Source organism: Trachurus trachurus, assembly GCF_905171665.1.
Source record: "Trachurus trachurus genome assembly, chromosome: 7".
Lineage (NCBI taxonomy): Eukaryota > Metazoa > Chordata > Actinopteri > Carangiformes > Carangidae > Trachurus > Trachurus trachurus.
This window is the reverse complement of record NC_139901.1, coordinates 12,138,205-12,151,966: the sequence shown is the minus strand read 5'-3', so window position 1 is coordinate 12,151,966 and position 13,762 is coordinate 12,138,205. Positions and strand designations below refer to the sequence as shown.

Below are 13,762 nucleotides of genomic sequence, written 5' to 3'. Positions count from 1 at the left end.
GAGGAGCAGTGCCTGGTGCAGTTCAAATTTTCTCTCATGAGACCATTAAATATTTTCCCTCATGCCCTTAAAGTCAGTTGTCTCATGTGCCTTTTATTTTTTCCTGGTCGAGGCAGTGCGGGGAGATGGACGTGCATTTCCAGCAGGTTCTCCCATCTCTGCACAACACTGAAGCTCTGTTAGAGTCCCTGTTGAGATCTTGGTTGCCTCCCAGTCTTACCCACTTGCTCAGTTTGGCTGGAGAGGAAACTCTAGGAAGAGTCCTAATGGTTCTTTAAACCTCCTCTATTTCACAATTATTGAGGCCTGAGTTCTCCTGGGGGCACTCAAGCTTTACAAATGGTTCTGTACTGTTGCTCTGGTCCATGCTTTACCACAATTTATTGCAGAGGTCAACAGAGAGTTCATTGCTATTTGTTTCCTTTTTACTTTTGTAAATGGAAGATTACAGTTTTTGATTTTAAATAAATTTGCAAGACGTTCTCCCTTTGTCATTGAGTGCAGTGATAAGAAGATGATACGACACAATAGATAACTTTCTGAGGACACTGCATGTAGATGTTTTTAGCTGCTGTGGTCCATCTTGAATGTGGTGCGCTGAAGTCATGAGAAAAGAAAGGGGAGGAAAAAGTGAGCTCAGAAGGTACAGTGACAGCAGTGGTGTACCTGGCGAGAGGGATGTATGTCTGAGCCAGTGACCAGCATGATCGCAAGGCTGGAGAGGAAGACTCCTTGAGCAAGACAACACTCAAGCGCCTCAGCCACTCCAGCCAGTCATCTTTGGACACCTTCCTGGCTGCACCCCAAGCCTGTGGAGAGACAGAAGTCGTTCATTTCTGAAGTCACTGTGAACTACGTGGGAGCAAAAGAGCTTCTACAGACCAGGTCGTGCGTGTGTGTGTGTGTGTGTGTGTGTGTGTGTGTGTGTGTGTGTGTGTGTGTGTGTGTGTGTGTGTGTGTGTGTGTGTGTGTGTGTGTGTGTGTGTGTGTGGTGGTGGTTAGGGGTGATCTGGATGAGATGCACTGAAAAATTTGTTACTGGTCCATGGAATGGAACATCGTTCTTCCAAAACGGAACCTAATGTGTTTTTTTGGTTATGTTTGTGGAGAGAGTGCTGCGTCAGTCTCCCATTGGTATTCGACTGGGCTGATATCTGATGTCTGTGAGGGCCACAGGCACATGATTCACATCATTTCCCAATTTAAAACCTTTTAGTGATCCACGTGCTCCCTGTACAAAAATCATTAATGTTCCTGCTCTCATCTGTCTGGCTTTTCCTCGATTCTATCAACAGTTTAGTTTGTTGGTTTGTCTTTCATCACCAGCAGTAAACTTCATGCTTGTGCACACGACAGTTTACAGAACACGATATTTGAACCTCGGCAGCGGTGCCAGTGAAACAAATACTGGATTTCTCAAGTGTCACCACTCTCTACATGAGAGCATGAATCAGTTTAAATTTGCCCCTCTGACCTTCTGAAGGGCTGTGGTGCTGACGTGAAGCTTCTTCATAGGCCCCGCCTCCACTGGACCACTGACCAGGGCATCACCTTGGTTACCACGGAGCTGGCGATGTTGGAAGATTAGAGGGTTCTCCTCCTCCTCTGCTAGAGTGTAGCCCTGTTATGACCACAAACACAACAGGCCACACACACAGCCCACACACAGACAGACTGTTGAGTCATGCATCAAAAAACATGCTTTGTGAATGTAAAAGTGTATTTCCTTCCTGAGGGTTAACTGTTGATAAACACAGCATGGTAATGAATTGCTTATGCTGCACTGCACATAGCCAAACTGTTGTTTATTTATTATGTAATTTATTGCTTGACCATGTGCAGTCGCTCTGTGTCATGGAGGATTAATCTGTTTGCACCTGACTCAGCAAGAGTCTGAATATAATAAACAGACGCTCATGTTGTTGGAAATGTGCAAAGTATTTGACTTGTTTATTATATATTTGAGAAAAGTTGGACATAGTTAGAAAGACTGACCTTAACAATGCGACATATGAGTATGTCATAGCGCTGGTGGTTGATCCTGTGTTTCAGCATCACTTTGTTCACCATGGGGATGAAGATCTGGTACTGAAAATAAGAGGAAAGGGAAGCAGAGTAAATAAAAAGGGTGTTTGTGGTATGTGTGCTTTATGTGGCTCAGCCCTGCTACCTCTTTCCCCCTCATCACGAGCCAAATAACTGACTATCTAACCACCAAGAGCCTCAGATCAAAAGCTCCCCCTGTGCATTTGCTGCCAGACGCGGCTGCACGTGGACCGGTGGCTGCTGAGGTTAGGCCTCAAAACTATAGGATGGTTTTTCGGGATGAGGGAGGGGGAAGGCTCAGGAGGAAAGAGAGGGGTAAAATGTGACCTCATCCACTCTCATAAACACCACCCCCCACCGACAAACGTCCGATGACATCAACAGTCTGGCAGGAAGTAATAAAAACTGAGGTGGGTGGGGGGGGTTGGGGGGGGTGACTGAAATGCTGTTCCTGTGAAGGCAGCAGTAGGGAGGGTGGAAGTAGTCTACTGAATAACAGCTACTTCGAAAATGAGCCCTGGGGACAGAGATAGTTACTTTCTTGCCCAGTTGGAACACAAGCGAGGACAGGGTGTCCATGGAGGTGGAGCGTAGTTCAGGCGTGCTGTCAAGTGTCCGGACAATGGGGTGGATAATGCGCGAGGCATAGTCTGTGAAGTCCAGGGACTCTGTCAGCCGGTCAAGTGTCTCCAAGGCAACCCTGAACCATACAAAGGAAAAACAGATGAGCAGAGAATGATCAGTTTCACTTAAATATCAGTGAGACACAGAGACAAACAGAGACAGGGCTTCTGCTCTGAAGGACTTTTTAAAATGTGACAGGTTGAAGAATTTAACAGCTAGATTCTTTTATATCAAAGAAAGTGCACATGAAAATGTTGTGCTGTAAATAAACCTACCCATTCCAATTACAATATTTTAGGAGCAGAATTAAGAGCTAATGCATCTTATTGAAATCCGCTATTGATTTAACTGAGGAGAGATTTTAAACGTAAATCAAATATTTTGATCTACAACTAGTGTGGTACTGACTTGCGGGCCTGCAGGGGCACATCAGGAGCATCAAACAGCTTGACAATGGGAGGCAGCAGCAAGTGGAGGTAGTCGTCTAGATTGGCACCAAACAGCTGGATGGCGTTCAGCAGCTGCAAAATAAAGCACAGAGCGCTCGGTTGCACATACTGCTACACTTAACAAGAGTGGGTTCAGTTTAATGAGCTTGTTATGGCTAAATGGTTTTCTTGAGGAATTCTAACAGAAAAGCCCAATGGTGTTGTGTTTCAGCAAGGTGCTGGCATACATGGTTCCCTTCCAGGAAAAGTCTGCATTACTATGAGTGAGTGAAGAACCAGATAACACACTTGTGTGTCACTTCAAAGCACACAGACCATAAAATATAATACTAACTGGATTAGAGCCACTAATATAGTATATTTCAAACACAAACTCCACACTACAACACACTCTGTAGGAGCACTGGTGGGCCTGCAATCATATAATACACAATGTCAAATGTGACATTTGTCACTTATACAGCCTGGAGAAGTTTATCTGTTTTAAACCCTTAAACCCCTATTTTGTCATTTATCTATTTACGCTCTTTCTTTTCTAAATGCAAAACCCAACTTCCAGTGCCTCAGGGACGAAAGTATCTTTTTATATAAAGAATTCTTGGTTGTACAGGAAGCTGGGGAGGGATGAGGGGGGTAAGGTTGCACGTTATGCTCCTTCAATATGGACATGCACGTTACATTTCACATATGGGTCAATGATGCAACCCAATGTCAAGTGGTGTAACTGGTATTTCTTCATAAAACCCTGAGTCCAGATTTATTTTCTTGTATGTAGTCAAATGTGGAATAAGTTCACTTTTGCAATGCAACACTATGTTTGACAAATCTTACACAATTTGTCACACATTATTTAGAAAAGAGCAGTGTTGGGGCATTCAGTCTTACTTTTGTTTAAAAAAAATGGTTCAATTGGATCATTCTACATTTTAACTAATCTGATGTATGCTTTTAAAACTTTTTTAAAGTATTTCTGAATTGCCAGTCATCTTGCCAACCCTTATTTGTTACTGACCCATATACTTAGAGGAATCAACCAATAGTGAATTTTTAAAGGCCAATATTATACCATTTGGAACAAAAGAAAGCTCCTATACCCCATGTAAAAAAAATTTTTTAGTCTGTATTTAGTTTAGCAGGCCAGCACAAATGTTGAGTCCCGTTTAAATTTAAATTACCTCAGTGCTGAACTGCGATGCCCAATGTACACTCTTTCCATTTGTTAAAAATTCAACTTTATCTACAGTTTTACATCAATGAATGTCTCTGTACACTGTGATTTTGGCCTGTCCTGATCCAAAGCTCACAATGACAGAAATGTGACATGGTCCATCCAAAAAGTGAGATGACTTTGAGGCACTCTGTCTGGGTAACCTGTCTAACTAACTACATGAGCACTTCCCTGTGAGAGTCTGGTGGTACGACTTGCCAGTTGATTTTCAGCACCATTTGTTCATGTAATCATGGTGATTAAAATTAGCAGCACAACTGAGATGGAAAACAAATGGGAGCTTATATTACAATAACGTTTCCTGTGAAAAGCTTAATGGGATTCTAACTGAATGGTTTCATTGTTTGAGATCACAGACACATCCATCAACTATTCATATATCTTCTAATTTCAGTTACAAATGCGGTAATGACTCTGATGAAGGACGGCCAAAACGTTTCGCCCACTTGTCGTCTGTACATGAAGTGAGTGACCCTCCTCCATCTCTACGAGACATTATAATAGGGACACCACCAATTTTTCTGAGCGCTGTGGAAACTCTTCATGTAATTTCTAATAGGGTGACACCAAATCGGATTCTGGCACAGACATTTTGAAGCTGTCATGACGCAACAGTTTGAATTTAAAGTTTTGAGTGCTGTTTCCATCCAGCCGGCCAACTGTCCAGGACACATCTTAAATAAAAATGTAACTGCATGGTTGATTTTTTTTTTGTTTGGTCTAACGTTAAGTCACCTTGTGTGGAACATGTGTGAGCAGTGTATGTGGTGGATGGATGGTGGTTTTAAAGGATGACGTATGTTGCAGCCAACAAACCCACCCCAGGCCCCAACACACCCCATGACTGCTTCTGCACTTTCCCCGCACCTCCTACCCCACGTCTAAATTGCACACGGCGAGACAGCAGGAAGCCAAGGTGGAGGTGTAAGAGTGTGTGTGTGCTGTGGGGTATCGGTGGCTGGACAGAGAAAAAAAAAAGAACTCCATGAAATGATGGAAGTATGTTTTTCTTTTCTTCTGCTTCGGACTGGAAGGTAACTCGATTCCCAGGTCCCCCATTTCATGACCCCCATCCTATACCCTCCAGACCCAGTTATAGACTATCCAGACTGTGGGCTGCTGGGTTATCTAATACTGCAGACGCTGAGACAAAGCTGCACCAGAGCAAAGAGCGCTGCCGCTGGATGAGCGTGCTGCTTGTGATTCTGCCTTTGTGGTCTTCACACAAAACCATGATTTAGAGTCTGAGGGAAAACCCTGACAACCACTGGCAGAAGCTGCTGAAACAGGAGAGTGTGTTAGCTACAGGTCTATACTCTCTTTGAACTGCTGCATTAAAAAGTGAATGGCTGGGACCTGAATGGTCTTGATGGATATTGTCGGAAAACCGCAAACAGAAAACAGTGCCACACTAAGTCGAATGTGGGCTGAGCTCCTGTGTGTGGAGTGATGGAAGTTGTTTTTAAACACTGACTCCTCTTGGCAGTGCTAGGAAACTAAGTTATACGTATACTTAAATACCAACTCCAATCTGACATATGAGCTTTTCAATCTCATTAGTGCTCTTTCTCTTCCAGATTCATGACACACACTGTGGCACATTTTCTCCATAAATCACTGCAGTTGTCAAATGTCAAACTAAGATAAGTGGTAAACTCTGAACTAAAAAACAGTTACGTAACATGTGCTTCAGGGTGATGTTATACCGTGAATGATCATGTTTATTAATGTTTTCCCCCCATCATTAATTATTTACTGAACTCTCTCTATTGTACATGACAGATATTTCTATGTACTTCTATTTTATGTTCAGTTATCCATCTGTTTAGTAAAGACATAACTTGTAACAGCTGAATTTGTGACACCCAGTCAGACTGAAAGTTTATTTTACATGGTCTGGCCAAAAGCAGGAAATAATCTTAACATGCTGACATCAGCAGTCCACAAATCAACTCTCCTAGAGCGCTTTATCAAACTTTTTACTGTCATAAACCTCTGTCACCACTTTGCACTCCCCACAACAAAACGGCCTCCCTCCTGCTCTGCTGCTTGTATTATTTTTTTCACAAGTAATATTTCCCTTCAGAGACCAGCTGGACAGAGGAGATTGACACACGTGATTGTGTCAAAGTTCAATTACACCGAATCCGCACAAAAACACAGAAGGCAGTTTAATACACAACTGAAAGGGAATGTGTCTCTCTGTTCCACAATAATAATAAGAAACCCATTTCAGGAGGTCTGTATCATTAGGCTGCACTCGAGGTTCACATATTTATTTGTCAAGTTGGTATTTAAAGGTGCCCCGTTCAGTTCTCCTGTGCACAGAACATGTGCTGAAATCATTAGAAGCTGCACCGTTTATATCCGCGTCATACATCCTAGTTAGCAGTCACCGTTTTCACTCCTTTCACTGGTGAATAGCTTGGAGCATTACCGCCACAAACTGCTGATTAGTGAAACAACATTACACCGTCTGCAGGAATGTGTACCATGCAGCCCACCTGCCTGGGTGTCAGGCAGCAACAGCTCATAAAAACGTGGCTCTACAGTGCTACCAGTTGGTCAAAACCTACACAGACGACATTCAAATCTCTAGTCACCGCTCAGACTTATTTCTCTGGTCATAAAGTTAGACACAGTTGATCTCTGACGTCATATTAGTGTAGTAATTAAGCTAGTACTGGCTAAAACCTTTAACTGACGTTTCTACTTTTCAAATTCCATTTACCTGGTATATGCCATAGTCCACAAATACCTGCTACAATCTAATGTCTGAAACTGATGTACACATGGGAACCTTTTAAAAAACCCACTCTTCTTCTTCGAGAAAATGTGGGGTTCATCGATGGTGTCCTTGAGGTTTACCAACAAAGGCAATGTTTCGAAAATATGATACACAAAATAGAGGAGGAACTGATGTAATCCATCACATTTGCAAACGTGTATAATTTGTAAAGAAATAAGCATGAGAAGACACCAACAGTCTCAGCTCTTATTACACAGATGCTCAGACGTTCCCGTCCAAAAGAATGAAGATATTTAGACAGGACTGAATAAACAGCAACATTGGAAATAACTAACAGGTTGAATTATCTAGGACGTTACAAAAACCACAACAACATGGTTGCAGTTACACAACCTGTCTGTGACGGTGATATTGTCTAGGCCCTAGACAATAGACTCCAGGCGCCGGGCCACAGCAGGCAGCTTGGTCGCTTTATTGCAAGTACTGTATGTTCAAATGAGTCAGTTTCATTTTTATTTCAGCTGCTGCTCTGGCCTCTGCTGAGTAAGCATTCGTGGCAGCATGAACCTGTTTCCAAGCAATATTTTTTTTATTTGTTATGCCTCTGCTGATCGCTCTGAGAGCACTTTGTTTAAGCTGTTCCAGCTCTGTAGCCACAATTTCAATTCCAGCCTTTTTGGATTCATCTCTGCAAGCTCTCAATTTATTGTTCTTTTATTGTTTGTATTTTTCTGCTCAATTTGTGTGTTTATTTCCCTTTTTCTTTCATGATTTATTCTGTACATTTCCCTGATGTAATAACTGAATTCCAACTCACTCACTGAAATGTATTCCCATCTGAAATTCCTAGATATTAAACTAAAGTGTATAACACAGCTAAGTTTTCTGATAATGTAATTGAACATTTTGATTTGTAGATGCCAAGAAAAAAAACTCAACATTTATTTCCCAATCTCTTAAACATACAAACAAACCCCTTTTATCCCTGTTCTAAACTCTGGTGGTTCACTCATAGAGATAAATGCAGCCTCTACTTTAGCCTGGTGTAAGCCTCATTACACAGCAGGGCTGGAGATTTTGTTATCAGAACTGTTCTAAAGTTCACTCACCTTGATGGTTACACTGCGCCCGGTGCTGTTGTCGTGCATGAAGACACGCAGCATGTGTGGGATAAGCTGAGGCAGATAGAGCTTGAACTCTCCACCCAGTGCAACCACAATCTGCTCAATCAGAAGGATGATGGTGTTCTGCATGGGGTTGTTTGGCGTCCAGTACTCCTGAAAACAAAAATCACATAAAAGGTGTTATTTATAAGGGTATTTCTTCAAGTATTGATACACTAGGGACTTCTCTGCTGGCTTTGTATAGCACACAAGTGCACTGTAAGACTATAAAGTGCCTCTCCATTGGTAAAGAAACCCACTAACATCAAGCTTTTTTCACCAATGGGAAAAAGGTTCGATTGGAATTGATGAAAACACCACACCCAGAGAAAGATGTTAATTTTCAGCCCCTTTATCAGCTTTTATCAGAAGGTTTACCTGTGCTCAAAAAACCCACTTGTACCATGTCGTATTTTAATGGAGAAAAGGTAAAGGTCAAAAATGCAAGCTGCAGAAAATCTGGTCACGATTATTCCACTCTTCTACTAAGGTTTTTTGATGATTAAATTAGTCATCCACCTGCAGGAACAACAGTTTAATAATATTTGCAGGTCAGTCTTTGTGGAGAATCACAGACATTTCCTTAAAATAAAGAGCCTGATCCTAAATGTGCATTAAATAAAAACTTGCTGAGCTAATAGAAAGACTTGAATGGCCTAAATATCCATGACCTAAATTAATACAATCCAATTTCTGTATATAAACTTTTACAATTTTCAGAGCAAACGTCCAAAACAGTGAGCTCACAGCACTACCTCATCCACACCATGCTCTGATATAGTGTGGTGAGTTTCTGCAGGTCTGAGGAATTGGGTCAAAACGTATTTCCATCAATAAGGTGAGTGTGAGAGACTCATTCAGACTGATTTCCCACTGGAAATACAAAGCAGTCGTGTGCCAGAGGCACAGAGAGCAAGAGCAGTATAATCTGAGATAGCAAGGAATGGAGACAATTTCCTGTCAGCTAGGACTGACATCACGTCTCTGTGTGGCTTATGACACCGTTTTGGAAAATTTAGGCACGGCCACTGTGTACATTGGCGATAATAAGAGTTGGAGTTAACGTGGAGGACTTGAAGTCACGCAATACGTCAATCAGTCAATGGGCCTCAGCTGTGAGATCTGGCGGAGGTGTTTTGTCAGTGACCAGAGGTCTCGAGCAGCCCCCAACTTCCTGCTTTCCCTCCCTGTGGCAGCTGACTAGAGTGCAAGTGAGTGTACATCCTGAATGGCTATTCCAGCCCCCTCATCTGGATGCGGGAACTGAGCTGGAGAAAAACTCAATAGATTCTTTGTTTCACTGGCCATTTATTAACTCAGAGGGACTTGAGGCACATTGGTCCAGTTCTCTCGATTACTTTTCTCCAGGAGAAGTTCCCGCCATTGCAAAAAGTGTCAGCGACAGTGTTATCCAAAGTCTGCCACAAGGACAGTCATATGATGGCTGTGCCATGCTACGTAATTGTGAAGTGTGTTTATGAAAGAGCAGGGGCTATGGCTTTAGCAGTTCTTCCACATCATGTGATAAGCATGAATGTCATAGTCATTACCAAATTTTTCTTTAGAAATGAACGAGTGGAAATGTACAACAGAGCTCACCCTGCCTGTTTATTTCTTAACAATGACCAAAAGTTAAAGAGAACAAAAGGAAATCATCCAAATATTACTAACATGATTTTCTCATTGTCCCATTCAAAGGGCCTCTTTAATCTTGACAGTAAAGTATCGCACCACACATAATGTGTACAGCGAAATAAGGCTTTCATCCAGGGGCATTGAACACATTAATCCTAATGAGGGAGGTACAGAGCACAACTGAGTGCAATTAAGAGTCTGCAGCTGTTTGCCTGACTCACAAGAAAATAAGAGGGGCTGGATGAGCAGTGTTTAGAGATTGGAGTGGGATGGGGGGGGTGGGAGTATTGACAAAATTACTCACTCTAATGAGGGTGAAGATGTCGTCCATGTAGGGCCGGATGTGGATCTTCACAAAGCATACCACCATTCCCATCTGCTGGAAAAGGAACTGGACGAAAACAGAGACAGCAAAGAGAGTGAGAGACCGTTCTGTGTGAATGTCTGGATATCAGAAGACAGCCCCTTCCCTCTTAGTTACCTCTCGGATGCTGGCGTCACAGACCCGGATGACATTGAGGAAAGTGGGCATGACCTGGGGGAGGAACTGGACACACTTGAGGCCAAGAGACTTAAAGATGAAGGTGACGGCCTGGACCACCATAGTGTGGTGGTTGGAGAGTGAAGGGTCTCTCAGGATGCGCATCAGGGTGACGATCGCCACTGCCGGGTAAAACTCATCCAGAGGCAGGTTGCCCATGTTCACGAGCATCTCACTGGTGCTGTAGTCCGCTGGGAGGAAGAGAAAATAGAGCAGTTCACTTTTGGGTTTTTGGTTACTGAACAAATATGCAACACCTGCAATGTCTCACTCTCTTGAGGAAATTATTATAAATGCGCAATAGACAAATGTCAGTTTAAATATTGAACATTTTACACAAGTTATAGCACTGTCTTCATCCATACTGAAAACATAATTTAAACAATCACAATTGTAGGTTGGAAAAGGACGTGAACCTCTCCGGTCATGCCATTAACAAAAGATAACAGGAGGCAGGAGCTAATGAACCTAAAGTCAGGTTAATGAAAAGTTAGAGCTACTTTGATATATAACGTAACATTCAAACATGTAGAGTTTATTATTCACAGTATGCATCTGCTGACGTGAACCATGCATCACAAGAGGGAGGCCCATGAGAAATGGAGAAGATTTAGTTGCAGTGGCTACGCCGGCTACAAGTGGGCGTCCAGAAAAGATGAGTCCAAAAACAACAACAAAGAATATGAAGTAGTGTAGTAACACAGAAGCTCAGAGTAACAACTAAAGGCCTCAATGAATATTTTACAAATTCAATTCCTGCAATAACTTCGGCCCTTGTGAATTTGTAGGAGTGAAGGCTATACTGCCATGACGCTGCAAGACCATTAGCCAGGCAATCATTCTCCAGTGAGTAAGTCTGAGTATGTCTACCATGATTTATGACATCCCGAATCCTCCCCCTCCTACCATCTAAATCAACACCTCCTCTCCTCCACGCTAAATACAGTGGAAAATGCTTCTGCTCCTAGTGATAAATTCTGACGACAATAATAGGCTGATAGGAGAGGAGAGCTGATGCTGTTGGCTCGTTGCTGTTGGCCACTTGTCAATTCTGGCACCAACCTCCATTACAGCACCAGCCAACAAATCAAGTAAGGATGTTTTTGTTTTTTTTCTTCCATAAGACGAAGCTCCAGTCCAGTAGTTGATGAGTGTGTGTTTGGTCTTGTTAAAACCTCAAAAACAACAGTGGAAAAATAACGTTGTTGGCCAACATCAACATTGTTACGTTTTCTTTCTTTTTTTTGGCTACTTTTCATTCTTGTTTTGCCATTATGAGGTGTTGCACAGGGATTTGAGTTCACACAGTTACATAACTTTCAGTATGAAGCATGCTAGAGCATAAATTTAGGTACTTGGTACTTGTGCTGCACAACAATAATGGGCATGAGCTGCCAGTTATGTGCAGTGTTTATATTTATAAAGAGACAGCCTGTAGGCTATTTGTTGCTTTATAAAAATGCTTCCCACTGCCTCCACAGGTGGTTTGACAATTGGCACATGAACGGGGTTGAAAAGGCAAATACAGTAGATCCTCCACGCCTTAGTGGAAACATCTTTCCTTGAAGAAAAAACATTACCTCTGTCTTGTGGTTTATTTGCTTCGTAAAATCTGGTTGAATCGTCACAAATTCCATTATGGTGTAATTAAATAGTCCAAGGCTATAATACTGTACATGCAAACCCTTTCCAATACCGTTCATCAGGCTCACACACAGATTCACAGGAACCATTAAATTAATGGAAATAAATCAAAATCACAACATGGCCAAGTGCAATATCCAAATCACAGGAGCTGCAATTTTTTGACGGAGGAAAAATGTGTCACCTTATTGGCACCATGTGTTGTGGAGCTACAGAGGCTCTGCGGCCGACAAATCATATATATACTAGTTTAGAGGACATGTTTGTCTGGTACACTACTCAATAAATCTCATTATCATAATTTTTAAACTTTTTTTTGGGCTTTATTCGATAGCACAGTGAGATAGACAGGAAAGGGGGAGGCAGAGAGGGGGAATGACATGCAGGAAAGGTCTGCCCGACGCGGGACTCAAACTGGGGACACCTGCGTTGAGGACTGTAGCCTCTACATGGGGCGGCCGCTTTAACCACTGCGCCACGCACCGCCCCATCATTTTTAAACTTTTAAAATTCCAATTCCAAATGAAATTGCATATTGTAGTATCTGTAAAAATAATGGCAACATGTCCTTTTTTTGTTTTATATTATTATATATTTTTGGGTGAATTTGCCTTTATTTGACAATGTAGAGAGACAGGAAAGCAGGGAGAGAGACTGGGGGAATGAAGACAAACCGATCAGCGCTTCAGGCATATGCCAACATGAGACATGCTCTCTAACCACTCGACCAACAAGCAACCCCACCATGTTTTGTTTTTTTCTGTATATTGTTCACCCTAGCCGAGTCACACATAGTAAAATAAGTTAAAGGGATAGTTCAACAATTTGGCAAATTTGCCTATTGCCATAATCCCCATAGTCATAGCAGTAGGTTCATTACTGTACCTTTAAAGCAGATATCAGCTTCACGGCCGTTTCGGCTAATGCTGCGTTCAAGGCAGGCTTTTGAAACCGTAAGTTACAGCTTCAAGTCACAACTACGACTTGGTAGCGTTCCAGGTAACCCGTAGCTCGTGTTTTTACCATCCTGTTGTCTGTGAAAGTTCCCTATAACGGCCACTCGTAACTTCCGACCCGTGAACTCGTACCAGATCGAACTGGTATGACTTCACAGGAAGGAAAAACACAAAGTACGAGTTTCTTTGAACGCACCATGAGTTAGCAGCCCCCGCCCTTGTCAGGCATCAATTGGTCCTCGTGCTACGTCACCACATTCACGCGCATCCCTTGGCTGCACACACAGCCCTTCATGCCGTTCTCTCTCCTCATTGGATAACACTTGTATCCCACAAGGAAAATTTTCTCCTCGGGTTACAGCAGAGCAGAGTGACGGAGAGACTCGTGTTTAGGCTGAAATACTTCATGTAAGTGATTGCTGACGGAAAATAGGACTATTTAGGACTTATATTAACAAAAACATTCCACTGATATCTGCTTTAATTATCATGTTGTTTTGTTCATAGCGTGGTGAATGTGCAGGTCACAACTTGTCCCCAAGTGTTTTGGAGTTGTTGGATTGTGTATTTGATGAGTTTGATGAGGGACAGGGAACCTGTACCGTTCACCTCCATTGTGTTTGCTGAGCAGCTTGCGTCTGCCCCGCGGATCTCAAAACAACATGCACCGATAATTAAAGCTAATGAACCTACCCCTATGACTAGGGATTATGGAAATAGGCGAATT

At 42.5% G+C, this 13,762-nt stretch overlaps 1 protein-coding gene across 1 annotated transcript in view; it reads right to left on the bottom strand.

The window, feature by feature from the left end:
• Positions 1-13,762, bottom strand: part of mtor (mechanistic target of rapamycin kinase) — an 87,633-nt gene that overhangs the window by 58,187 nt on the left and 15,684 nt on the right. The window contains exons 19-26 of the mRNA XM_083976314.1: positions 10,376-10,626; positions 10,199-10,285; positions 8,206-8,373; positions 3,079-3,191; positions 2,584-2,746; positions 1,996-2,088; positions 1,475-1,621; positions 667-809 (exon numbers count right to left, since the gene is read on the bottom strand). Of these exons, the coding sequence (XP_083832440.1) occupies positions 667-809; positions 1,475-1,621; positions 1,996-2,088; positions 2,584-2,746; positions 3,079-3,191; positions 8,206-8,373; positions 10,199-10,285; positions 10,376-10,626 (1,165 nt within the window). The remainder of the gene's footprint in view (positions 1-666; positions 810-1,474; positions 1,622-1,995; positions 2,089-2,583; positions 2,747-3,078; positions 3,192-8,205; positions 8,374-10,198; positions 10,286-10,375; positions 10,627-13,762) is intronic.